We start from the raw sequence: 13890 nt of genomic DNA on the forward strand, positions 1-13890 counted from the left end.
ATTCCTAATTTGTAGTGACCTCAATCCCACCTAATCATGCTTCTCGATCCCCCTATTTTATTGATCCTGATCCCTAACATATTTGTAATGTAATCCATGATTTAATCATCTCAATCCCAATATTTATGGATTTCCATCCTTGTCGGGATCTCAATCCCTATATTTGTGGATCTCGATCTTTTTTATGTATTGATCCCAAACAAAGAATTAAATTATCTAGATTGCTACTAGAGTTATTAACACAATGGGAAGAGGAAACCCCATCTATTGCATAATAGGATCTAGTTTACAATAGCATTGGGACTACGATGCTTCATATTTATGGATTGAGGAACCAAATTTATACAGATTGCGGTCCCTGGGTATTTAGGGTTGAGATCCCATGAGAAGTGGAAACCACAGTCCTTGTGAAATCGGATCTCTCTCCCATGAACATTGAGAACAAGATACTCTATATATGGGATCCAGCTTCAACATAGATACGTTGTACGAAGAACGCTCCCTGAATGTTTGAGCTCCTGATACCCTTCGATCTCCGGTTCCCGCACTGGCTCCCGGTAACCATGGTTCGGACCCTAAATATCAGAATCCACCCCTTTCAAAAAAATAAAATAAGTGCATCATTGTACATCAGTACCTCAATCCATCTTATATTTGATAAGATTCCATTCTCGCCACTTTTCCTCATTCCAACTGATGTTCCTTCCATCTTCCTCTCCCCCCTCCCTCATCTTTCTCTCTCCTTCTCCCCTGTGGCTTGTACCTATCATCTTTCTCATTCTCTCTCCTCTTCTTGGTTTAGAGCTGATATTTTATGAAAACTATTTGTGTTTATGAAACTCTAAAGGTATATCTTGGAATCTTTCTTTATTGTCAGGGTTCTAGTTGGTTGGATTGTTTGTGAATATAAATAATTTTATATATAAACAACGGACACACTAGTGAAGAAATATTTTTATTGCAAAAAAACACTTCATGTAAACTTACAAAAAACTTCAAAGTGAGGTCCACTGGAGAAAAAACAAGTAAATGAACTATAGAACAAGCTCACCACAAATCGACATCAAGATATGATGTACATAAACATTAAACCAAGCTCCCCATAATCTGAAATGTCGAATTTAATGGATAGTTTGCTGGATGATGAACCAAAGTAGGTTCACTTTGATCTTTTCAAGACCAGAACAAAATGAGTCAGCTTCTTCTTCCCTTCGTCGATATCCAATTGAATAAGTTCAGCATATTCTTCAAATAGCATGTCCATGACTTCCTCTCCAAATTGATGTTTGATTAAGGGTTCTGCCACAGCTCGCAACATCAATGCTAAGTCTTTTCCATTCTGGCTGGCTTCCCATGGTGTTATTCGTAGTTTTTCGAAACGCGAAATTGTAAATGACCCCTCTCTCTTCACCTCTTCTTCAACTTCTTCGGCAGATGGACCATAGTATGGCAAATTAAAAGAATCCAGCTTCTCCTCTTCTATAAATCCCTGTGCCAACACACCTTCAAAAGTTTAGAAGAGACAGACATCTAACCCTGAAACATGGATCGGCTTTGTAGGGGTGGCATTTTTTGGTTCTGCACATTCATGGTTGGATTGCGAGCATTTAACAATACTTGGACTTAGTTTGCCAATTTACCAAATGCTGCCACTTCGTAACAGAGATGAAAATTGCAAATAGCAGTTTTCATCCTACTCACAAATCTCTGGTTTCTATCTGTACACTTCCCATATGTTCACAAAAAAAACACACATATAGCCTTTTTTTTTTTTTTCTTTTCTTTTTTTTAGTAATTGTCAAAAACACACATATTGTTTTGTCCTACAAAGTGCCAAAGCTTGGATATGTATAGTAGACATAGATATGGGGGGAGCACCTTAGAAACCAGGTTCTTTATAGCTTGACTCAAAGGAGTCCATATAAGGCCACCCTCTTTATCACCTGCTTGCTTTGTCCTTCGACCTATAAATACTAACACCATACACCCATCTCGGACCACCTCTTCTGAACGGAACTCGAGAAATTGACAAAAGTCGTTCCGGAATTGTTGAAGAAAGGCATGTGTTACACTTGGTGGGCTATTTTCAGTTATGTATATATTGCCATTGTTAAGGGGCTTTCCATGCTCATCATAAAGTCCTGGAGGAACCTGCGAATTTATTCGAAATTGTTATATTTTTATAGACGATTTTGGAAAGGAAATTTAAATTTTGCATGATGCAGTAGTTTTGGTGCGAAAATCTTATGATGGCATGAAATTTTATTTTTATCCATAGTTATGAAATTTAAAATTTCATAAACGGCACAGATCAAATAGATAGATAAACACTTAAAAATCTTGAAAAAAATAGACGGTGCATATAACTTGTTATAAGATGCACTATTTTATATCTTAAAATTACTTTTTTCATAATATCTATATATCTTGAGCTCAAGATAATAGGAACACACTCACTTCTTGAGGATTTTTTATGTGCACCTTGTTTCAATAGTATAAAGTGGATACTTTACCTAAACCTTTTCAAAAGAAAAATCTGAGAACATGTGTAGTTGAATTTATAGTTAGTTGCACCAAAATGAATATAAAAGGATGAACCAAAATGATTTCATAAAGTATCTGATTCCACAAAACATGTTAACTTCTGTGTTCTAGCCCATGTTGAACTGAATATTGGACATGCGGGACCACCATATATCTTACATTTCGGATAAATTGCGTTTTATGTTGGTCCGACACATAAAATTTATTGAAAACTGTTTGCTTAGCTTAAAACCAAAATTCCATTAAACCTGGTATGTTTGAATCAGGCAACCATTTGAGCATATCGGTATTACCAAAATTAGATTGGACATGTAATAATTGGTTGAAAACCTAAAATATAAAAATAAATTCACAAAATATATTGAAAACATATTTGTTTCATGATCCCCTTTTTGCACTTGACTGAACAAGTTTGTGATCCGGAACATCAGTCCAACTAGTCTAATCCTGTTCCGGCAGCATTTGAAAATATCATCATAAGGATTTTTCCAAGATTCATGGTAAACAAAAGATTATAAAATCCTTGTAAAAAGGTTTCTTTATTTTGTTTCGACATTAATGAAAGAGATAAACAGAATGGCAGGAGAAAAAAGAGTGGCTGCTTACTTGTGATAGCCAATGCAGACTGTAAGAAGAGTGAACAAACTGTAAACTATTTGACGGAAAACATCTACAAAAGAAAGAACTCGCGACAGCAGCCACAAAGCAAGACCCTGAAACTCCTTTCTTTTTCACCATCTCATAGAATGAAGGGAGTCCTCTAAAAATTGAGTTGAAGTCATTTCCAGGCAGGTCATTAAGGTACAATCGCAACTCCGGCATTGGCAAATTGACCTGCTGATATATGTTGTGCACCGCTTCGATGATGGTGATTAAAGCTGAGAATGTGTTGGGACCAGAAGAGCAGCCGAGATCAGCAATCCCTAAACTCTCAGGGAAATGGGTAGAGAGCAAATTCATCACTGCCTCCTTGGTTATAGGCTTAATCAACTCCAATCCATGTCTCTGTGAAGAAACCCATCAATGGTAGTGACATACAATGGCATTTAGGGGCAGAGAGAGAGAGAGCGGAATATAGAGAAGATGAGAGAGAAGAGAGGTAGAGACAGTATACGAGAAAAAAGATTACATTTATCTCAGAAATGTGTCAACGGTGCTCCTGAAAATTCCTCTTCAAGAGAGTGTTCCAATGTTGGAAAATCCTCCGATTTGATCATCTTGGCATCAAGATGCGTGGAGATAAAAAAAAAATTTTGAAATCCTAAATGTTATGCTTGTTGCAACAAATTATCTTGATGTTTATATTCAAGATTTTCGAGTGCTATTTTAAAATTTAAAATTTCATAATTAGAGATAAAAATATATTTTCAAGCCATCTTAAAGATTCTAAAACCAAAATTATAGCTCCAAAAAAAAATTTAGTGGTACACCTTATTTATACTTTACAAGGAGAGTGCCTTGTATAAACCTCACCCTTTTTCCAAAAGCATGAAAAATTATTTTCTTATAGAATAGCTGACATATTAGGGAAAATTATGGATATCCTTCCAAAATGAACTTTGTAGATATTCTACCCCCCAATGCTTTTAGTATCAAACCTATGACCGAGTTACTATTTTTTCCTATTTTTACCCTGCCTCCAGTCAAAAAGTTACTATTTTTTTTTGCTTTTACCCTGCCCTCAGTCAAAAAGTCATTGTTTTTAAGAGTGAATTATGTACTGGCTTTAAAATTTTAGGTAAAATACAAAATACTCCCCTTATATGTGAAAATTACAAAAAAAATAAAGTAAAAAATTAAAATTCGAGCTGACCGAGGGGCAAATTTAGAAAAGTAAACAAATATGGGCTAACCGACCTTCTTTGTAATTTCTGCCAATGAGCAGAGCATTTTGTAGTTTACCTAAAATTTTAAGATCCGTATGTAAATCATTCATGTTTTAAATACTAAACTACATTTACCTCTTTTACCCTACCCATTAAATCTCTCTCTCTCTCTCTCTCTCTCTCTCTCTCTCTCTCTCTACGCGTCCCCTCTCTCTACCCTCTTTAAAATTCTAAAATTGTATGGAATGTTGGGTTTATGTGGCCTTATGAGAGCTTATATGAGCATTGTATATAGTGAAACATAAACTCAGTGGGAGTGTGGTCTTCTTATAGACCATACTAGGCAAATGCAATTTACCGATACTGGGATTAGGCTTGACATGCTAGGCCAGCCGAGTTAAAAAACCTAAGTTACCTGGGCATAGAGATGTAGTCGAGGAGGGTTTAGTGGGTTAGCCCTTGATAAGGTCGGAGTATGCCCGGATGAAAGCTAATGGATTGTGTGACCCTTATGTATGATGAATAGTCTATAGAGACAAGACTAAAACCTCATCGTTGTATCATCACACGAAATGTAAATAAATAGCCATATTGATAAAGTAATCCACCATTGAGGGTGAAGTATGTACATGTGCGAGAGAATACCCCTATGCACCATAGTGTCATAATTGCATCATGGTATGGCAGATCATGGTTTGTCTCTAGGGGAGAATCTGAAATCTACAGATTGTGATTTTCTCCCCTAGTCAATTGATTGACTTTGGCGATCCAATCATAAACCCCTGCAATGGACTGTAAATCATGGGAACTGCTAGGTTAGTTTGAGAAAAAGCTAGTGTGGATCGTAGTCAACAGTTGAACGTAGAGTGCTCCTATGCGTTGATTAAATCCTAAACCTATTTGGATTCGACTCCTATCAAAATTAATTTAATTTAATTAATTTTATGTTATTTGATTTTTAGATTGCTTATTTAATTTTTATGAATTTTTTGATATTTTAATTTTGTCATTTGGATTTATAAATCAAGAGAAATTCATTTATAAAGTTTTAAATGAACTAAGAGGTTTGAAAATTTTGAAAATCAATTTTTTTATTGTTTATAAAATATGTGGGATTCCATAATTATTGGAAGCCCATTAAAATCTCATGAGATAATTGGGTGGGGCCCATGAGTGGCCATCAAAGGGTGGCACGCCCCACCTATAGGGGATTGCCTTTTCTTGCTAAATATGGCGAGAGGCATCCCATCCTAGTTGGCTTTCCATTTTGGAGAGAAGCCTACTTGCATTAAGGAATGATAATATTGAGTTTTAGAATATCTTGTTAATCAAGAAAGTTTTATTTGAAAAGTAAGGAATAAATATTTACTAATAAAAAAATAAAAAGATAATTTCCTTATTTAACTTATTTGATGGGAATAGGTTTATGAAGGGGAGGATATGATTCTAGCACCTTCCTTAGCATCTTGATGGTGGATCTATAGAATTGATGGCTCACATCTCTCATCCCACAAATCTCACTAAATCGACGGTTAAGATCTGCTCCTACGATTTTATGGCAAACCGTAATGCATTAAAAATCTATAAACGAGATCATTCTCCATTGTCTCTACAGTTCTTACTTATTCTCACTTCCCTCTCTAAAATATTCTCTTTCTCTCAAACCTCTCTAAGGGGCATGTCCCACATAAGTTGTCTCTCTCTCACTCCAAGAAACCTAAGGGAAAACGCCCCACCCTAGCCTACCTCTCTTTCTCTCTCTCTCTCTCTCAAACTATCCTAAGGGGGCACACCCCAACCTAGCAAGTCTCTCTCTCTTTATTGTTGGTTCTAAGGAAACACGCCCAAGCTAGTCTAGGTCAGTTTGAATCTCTCTCTCATGGGTTCTAAATCAAGCTAATTTCGTTATAACATTTTGTGGGTAGCAAAGGGATCATCCCTAGTTGGTAGTTTTCTTTCTCATTTCTAGATTTCTAGATCTTATAAGGATCAAGCCAAGGGGGTTAAATTAGGTCTAAGCATTGAGGCTTTAGATAGGTGGCTCTAGATCGAGTTCCATGTGCATTGATTAGGTTTTGCCATAAAAATGAGAAATCAAGAGACCGATCAAAGATCCCGAGTACCATCGAAAAGAGGAGACTCGACGTGGGGTGTACTAAGCCCGATTGAAATAATCTCCAGCACCCTCTTTTGCTTATTTCATATTTATTTATTGTGTATTTTATTCTCAAGCATAGATTGTGTCTTTTTCTTTGTTATTAAAAGAAAGGTTTTGAATGGCTTCAAGTTCTTAAGATCCTAATGTATTATTTTATTTGAAGTTATTATATTGTAAAAAGACTACTTGTAAGTGATCTAGACCATGAAGAAAAGAAAAAGAAAGAAAAAAATTGCTATATACTCCAGCTAGATCACATATATCCTTCTTTTATAGAATGACTAGCTCACGGCCCCACACACCTCTTCTACATTATAATTTAATATTCAAAGATATTCAAACCTAGAAAGTTCTAACTTCAATACGAAATTCGCATCAATTTTACTCATACGAAGAGTAACCTGTGAAGAGTTCCCATCAATAATACCCATGAGAAGTACCAATAATTAGCATATAAACATTGAGAAAATCTAGTATACTTAAAAACTTCAAAACTATAAAAATAAAACCTAAAACTTAAATTAAAATACGCATCCTTTGAAATTAAAAAAAAATTAAAAATAACAATAATTTGATCCTGGATCATTCTCCTCTTATTAGAGAAAACTCATCCTAAAGTTCAAACGTAGGCTAAGATGAATTCCACATCAGTTCCATAATCTTCTTCAACCCATATATTATGCTTTGAATTCTTAGACTTGTTGTTTACTGGGGAAATCAAAATACAACAATTATACATTGATGTTGGATCTTTGAAATCAATTGACATATTTATAAATACTTTAGAAAAATCGTCAAGGAAATGATCATTGTATGTTGAAGATGCACCTTACCACTACAGCTATGGATTTTATAAATACTTGATTTTAAAATGGTTAAAATCAAGTATGGTTACCTCAAAAATGGTTAAAATCAAGTATTTATAAATTTATAAAATCATTATAAATTTTATAATTAAAATCAAGTATTTATTACATCTAATTATAAATTTTTTAATTTAAAAATGGTTAAAATCAAGTAGATCTATAAACATATGAAAATATTGACTATGGACGGTGTAGATAGTATGTTGTAAAATGCACTATTTCTAAGACTTAAAATCTTTTTATTTTTCATGGTCATACATCTCGATGTTGAGATGATCAATCAAAGGGTTTTTCAACATTAAAACTACCTTTTCCGATAGATTTTTGAGGTACATCTGTAGTTCTACATTATAAGGTTGCATCCTTATATAAACTTTTTCCTAATTAAAATGAACCAAAAAATCCTCACTTAAACATAAAATTTGTAATAAAAATTTTACCCATGTGAACATTAATCCGTGAGTAGTACTTGTGAAAGGTACCTAAAAAACTAGTGAATAGTAAATAAAAATATTAAAAAATCCTAAAATGTATAAAAGAATTAAAAACTTTGAAAATAAATCCTAACACTAAAATTAAATTTTACATCCTCGAAAAAATAAAAATAAAAATAATTTTATCTTGCATCAGTTAATTATCCTAAACCCATTGGATTACACAACTTTGAATTAGCCCAAGACATTGGGAAAAGCCTTTCTAACTTTCCTAAACCATACGTTAAAAAAACCATCCAGCACAATTAGGCCCTAGCTACTCTTACATTGTAATAACCCCAAACCCTAAACATAGCCCCTTGAACAATAAAGAAGATCAAATTTAACTTTAAAACATTAAAAAATACCTTAAAAACTCTAGTAAATTCCCTAAATGGACCAGAAATATCTCCATGAGGCCACATGGGATGCGTGGTGGGAACTACTACTGTCCAGGCCCAATTATGGGACAAGACATGGACTATGTCACGAGCAAATGAACGGTCTAGATTCGGCCACCATTTCGGTGACAAGAATTATGGGCCTTACACGCAGACCTTTACTTCAAACCTTCAAAAAAATTTCAATCAAAACAGATCTTTCCAACCAAAACAAAACTTAGACCTAAGGTTGACCCTAAACTACCCGAGTCATTGGGAACCAAGGCCCTTAACTCCCTGCCAATTTTGTTCAAAAACAACTTTTTTCCATCTCGCCATACGGCCTAAGCTTGATCCAAACTCTAACTCTTTGTGGGGCTTAGTACGAAGGCCATTTTATTTCAATCTATTTTATTTTATTTTAATAATAATTTTTTTTAAATTTAATTTTTTGTCAATCTCCTTAGAAAGGTTGCGGCAAACTTTTAGCCGATCTGGCCAGTGGTTTGCAGGAAAGAAGTCCCTTTTTGCTGCTCGTATCATAATTTTACAAAAAGATTGTCTACTAAAAGAACATTTATCTTTTGTACATAAATGTCATAATCATTCTTATCCTTTAAATTTCAAAATTGGTGGTCATAATAATGTTATTGAATAGATACAAAGTTCTAAAAAAAAAATTATCGAACTTTGTGACTCACCCCAAGCCATCCAATTTGATGTTTACCGAGTGAGAATGATTGTGACTTCCATATACAAAAGATAAATGGTCTCTAGATAATCCTTTTTACAAAACCCCTTTCTTCACAAATTACAAAAAATAATAATTGATTTAGTTTAAGTGCAAACGAGGAGAAGTCTTGTATCTTCTCATCGTAGATTTTTGCATGGAAACAATATTGTACATCAACTTCCTCGGTCAAAGAATACTTAAGAGGATTTTATCAATCTAAAATTTTTTAGTCCACGTTAGATCTACCGGACAAGTATTTTTACATGAATAAATTGGATTTTGAGTTCCTAAACACTTATATACGATCATCTTAAAATAGATAGTCTATATTCAATCATAAATTTTTTTTTTTTATGGAGGGACATACATACAAAGCAAGATTCTATTTTATCTAGTTTTTTAGAGTGTCGCTATATTGAGGAGCTTACATCCCCGAATATTGGGGCCTACAAACATTCTTACCTAGGTTTTATTCCAAAAAAAAAAAAAAAAATAAAAATAAAAAAAAAATAGAAAAAAAAAGAAAAAAGAGAGAGATAAAGAGAGAGAATTACTTGAAGGGATGAATTTTGTGCATAGCTCATCGTCCCTCTACCTTCATTCATGTGTAGAACATTTACAACTTCCATGACTCTCTCTCTCTAAAGTGCAAGACTGCCCCTAAATCCTTCTTTTGGGGTGCGAAAATGAGAATGGTAATAAATTGAAAGAAGTGCAGTGGTATATTTATAGGGGAGTTTGTGCCTAACTTTGGGGAGTTCAGTCATGTGCATCACGTGCAATCCATGAGGAGTTGCTATTGATAGGAACCATACATTTTCCTTTGCGGTCCATTATAGGTCCAATGTCACAAAATATCAGTAATATTTTTCCAAACATTTGGGACTAACACATTCACGGTAACTAAATCCTCATCCTCATAAATGAAAATCAAATGCTAAAACGTAATAACAATTTCTGTCTCTTCCTTTACGACACGGCTCTTCGGTTTCTTCACGATAATTGATAGGACAATGATACGAGTGATTGTGATCTTTTTATATTAAAAGTAAATAGTTACCTTATATACTTTTTTTATCCAAAAAGTAGTTTATGTACAGGGGGACCTATTTCTACATTTAGGTCCCCCTATGCATAAAGGATCATCTGAAGTTAGATCTAAGTATTGGTCCCTCCAAGAAAAAGGTAAAATTAATAGCTCCAATATTTCTTTCTAAATAATATAAATTTGAGATTTAATTTTTATTTATTTATTGCACATTAATAATCTTCATGTTAGGGATTGTACATTCCTTAAAAATCAAGATAAAAAAAAAAAAAAAGGATTATTGAGGGGAACTTCTTATAGAGCCAAGGCCCTAAACAATCAAATTCGAGCCCATCTTAAAAATTTCACCAGAAGAGGTTATTTTGATGCTCAAATATTCGCAAGTTGATCATCTCGACATCAAGATGCATGGACATGAGAAAAAAATAGATTTCAAGTTTTGAAAATAGTGCATCTTGTAAGGTATTTTTGGACCGTTAATTTTCAAGATTTTCAAGTTTTTACATATCTACTTGATTTACACTATATTTTAAATGTTGAATTTTAATTGATGGTCTAGATGATTTGTTGCAATATACACTATTTTTAAAACTTGAAATCCTAATTTTGTTTTTTACAATCATAATGTTCAAGCTAAAATGACCGATTTAAAAGTTTTTCAACACTTGAATTGCAATGTTTGATAAGTTACGAGGTGAGGCTTTACTTATTTTAATAGGGGTACAACCCCTTGAACATTATGTTAAAAGAAATTAAAAGTTTAAGATCTAAAAATAATGTATATTGTAATAAATTATCTACATTGTACTTCCATTTTTTAGATGGATCAAAAGTTACTTTCTAAAAAATTGATGTCAAGGTGATGTCAAAATGAATGCACAAACTTCATAGCCAACCAACCTCATCAGGATTGGAAATTGATCAAGCAGATGTAGACCTCATTAAATATTGGAATCTGGCTAGTTTCTCTCATGAACTAGCCCGTTCTCTCAAAGCAGTACAAAAATGCATGCCTAGCAAGGTTTTAAAAAGTTGGTGATTTGGATCCGAACCGAGATTGGAAATTGATCAAGCCCATCTAAACCTCATTAAATATTAAAATCTGGCTAGTTTCTCCCATGAACTGGCCCGTTCTCTCCCATACCGCCATCCAAAGCGGTTTTTTGGACGGGCGATCCTGAGTCCCCAAATGGTATTTTTTCCTTGGATAAAAGTATTTGGAAATAAATTCATAACAGTCTCTGGTTTGCCATTCACAGTCTTTTGAAGAAATGATGTGAGTTGCCTTCTAATGAAAACCAGAGTCCTTATTTTTTCAGCCATGGTCGGTGTGGTGTGGGGTTATGTGGATCACGTTGTTACACGTCAAAAAATGGAATGGACGGCAGTTAGGAAGTACTTCCATTGACTTTCACTATTCGAATTGTACCTTCAATGTCCCTCGTTAGTCTTTCTAATGGTGCTAGTAACATTTTTCATGTTTTTATGATGGCCACGTGATCATCCTGACATTTCTTTATTCACACTCATAAAAATCTGTTCATTTTCATTTCAAATAAGGGAGCACTTCTTTGTGATAATACATAAAAATGCATTTGTTTACAATTCATGATAGAATTTTATTGAAATACTTTATGAGGACCATAATGTTAAAGTAGTGCTATGAAACACGACTCTGCCGGGGTACTAGGACCTTGGCACGAGGCAAGTTGCTCAGGCGAGTCTGATTAACTCACCCGAGTCTATCCCGAATTAAAAAAATGGGGGGCGGGGTGGGGGAGGGGAGACTCCCATCGTTCAAACAAATTAAAAATTGAAATCTCCATGTTGGGACATATGCGTGGCACTACCCAAAGAGTCATTCAAGTGTATGTGACCTAAACTTCCCATACTAGGGTAAATAAATTTTATAAAGATGGTGTACAACCTACTCACCCAAACCTCACCTCCCCCAGAGGGCGAGACCGAGTAACTCGGCCGAGTCCGAGTGGCCTTGGGCGAATCTTAGAACATTGTTTTAAAGTTTTCCAGGTGTTTAGAGATATGCTTGATTTACACCATTACTTTAACTTTAAATTTTATAATTAGTAGCAAACTTGGATTTTAGACCATTATAAAACTTTTGGCATGCAAACTATATTTTTTGACAAAGATTTGAATATGTGTCTTACTTTGATTGCTTGACGTATAAGTAGTTTTATTACAATACTTTGCTACAAAGAAAATAAAACTAGAAAACCTAAGTTCTGAAAAACCTTGATGCTACTAAACCAATTTCTTTAAACAAAAAAGTAATCATAATTCTTATGCTTGGAAACATAAAGCCAATATAATTAAATATGGCAAGAAATAAAAAAGAAGTACCATATATTACCTCAACCGGGCTTATTACACCCCACACCGAGTCATCTCCATTCGATGGTACGGGATAAAAAATCAACCTTCGATCTCAATCTAGGTAAAGAAAGTTTAGGCCAAACCCTCCAATTGAACTTTGAACTCCTCTTGATCATAAATCTCAAACTTAAGTGTAACCCATAAAACCTAGTTTAAGAGAGATAACATCTACTTACTTCTACCCAACCCTTAGGATCAAGATATTGTAACATAAGAGAGAGGGAACTTTCTTTCTTAAGTGGGGCATGCCCGCAATTTTGGCATTCTACAAAGAGATAAAAATTTTAGAGAGAGAAACTAGATTTTTGGTGTAGAAATTTATGGGCATAAGGTCCTCTTTTTATAGTGTAAAAATAGGATTAGGGTTTCTTAGGGTTTTTTATGACTTGCTTCTTGTTGTGATATTGAATATGCATTATTGATTTTGGGTGACTTGTGGGGTTAGAGATTTAAGCCCTCAATTCCATAGATGGATCATCAACATCATATGGAATGTACTAGAACATTTATCCCCCAGTTCCTATAAACCATTTTTTCATCAATAGAAATTAAACAAATTAATTCAAACATAATATTAGGCTTACCAAAAAATATGCATAAGCCTCCTCATGATTTCCAAAAATCCATTCAAAGCTACCTTAAGGTAAACACTTTCTAAAACATCACAAACTTTTTTCTTCAAGCCCAAGCTTGATCCAACAAAATTGGAAAGCTGCTTGGAGTGGGGCATGCCACCTTAGGTGCACTCATGGGCCCCACCCACAATGCAATGGTGGGCCCATATAGCTTATTGGTCCTGCAATAATCAAATTAATTAAAATATTATATGATTTTTAAAATTTCATAAAACTCAATTTAAATAATTAAATCATTCTAAGATCAATATCCATGTTTTTATAAATTCAAATTTGATAAATAAAATATCCAGAGATCTAAAAAATTTCAAATAATAATTTTAAAAATCATATATCAATAAAATAAACATAGTTAAATTCATTCATGAGAAAAAGATCCATATGGTTTAATAATTAAATAAATAAAACATTGATGCACTCCACCTTTAACTGTAGGCTACAACGCATGCTTGCTTTCTTAAACCGACCCAGTATTGCCCACAACCCACAGTCCATACAGGGGCTCATTAGTGGGTCGCCAAAGTATAGTTAATGGGCAAGGAATTGTCATATCAGTTTGTGAATTTCAAGTTCTCCTCTAGAGATGTACCAAGGTCATCCAAACTTGATGTGACCACAACTCATATGACGTATAAGAGTATCTCTCGCACATACATAAGCTTCACCCTGAAATATGGTTCGCTTTCCCGAAACAACTATCCTATATACATGTTTGTGATGGCACGCGGATGAAGCTTTGCCTCGCCTCTGAAGGCTACCATCACACATAAGGGCTACACAATTCATCGGCTTATAAATCCAGACTGACTCTGACTTCATCAAGGGATGAC

At 34.3% G+C, this 13890-nt stretch overlaps 1 protein-coding gene across 1 annotated transcript; it reads right to left on the reverse strand.

The window, feature by feature from the left end:
- Positions 1–942: 942 nt before the first annotated feature.
- Positions 943–9807, reverse strand: LOC18441766 (putative jasmonic acid carboxyl methyltransferase 1). The gene is made up of 4 exons (XM_006851992.4): positions 9535–9807; positions 3151–3549; positions 1879–2151; positions 943–1489 (listed from the first exon to the last, which is right to left on the reverse strand). The coding sequence occupies exons 1-4, from the start codon at positions 9607–9609 to the stop codon at positions 1160–1162; spliced, it is 1077 nt and encodes a 358-aa protein (XP_006852054.2). The 5' UTR covers positions 9610–9807; the 3' UTR covers positions 943–1159.
- Positions 9808–13890: the final 4083 nt, after the last annotated feature.

This window comes from Amborella trichopoda, chromosome 9, assembly GCF_054954075.1.
Source record: "Amborella trichopoda isolate Santa Cruz 75 chromosome 9, AtrichopodaSantaCruz75HAP2 v2.0, whole genome shotgun sequence".
In the NCBI taxonomy this organism is placed as follows: domain Eukaryota; kingdom Viridiplantae; phylum Streptophyta; class Magnoliopsida; order Amborellales; family Amborellaceae; genus Amborella; species Amborella trichopoda.

Bases quoted from the DNA above. Each gene is read 5' to 3' on its own strand.
- LOC18441766 (XM_006851992.4), bottom strand. From the start codon at position 9,609: ATGGAAGTTGTAAATGTTCTACACATGAATGAAGGTAGAGGGACGATG. The intron at 2,152-3,150 runs GTAAGCAGCCAC...ATAAATTCGCAG, and splicing joins GTCTGCATTGGCTATCACAA to GTTCCTCCAGGACTTTATGA. The intron at 1,490-1,878 runs GTGCTCCCCCCA...GTGTTGGCACAG, and splicing joins TAAAGAACCTGGTTTCTAAG to GGATTTATAGAAGAGGAGAA.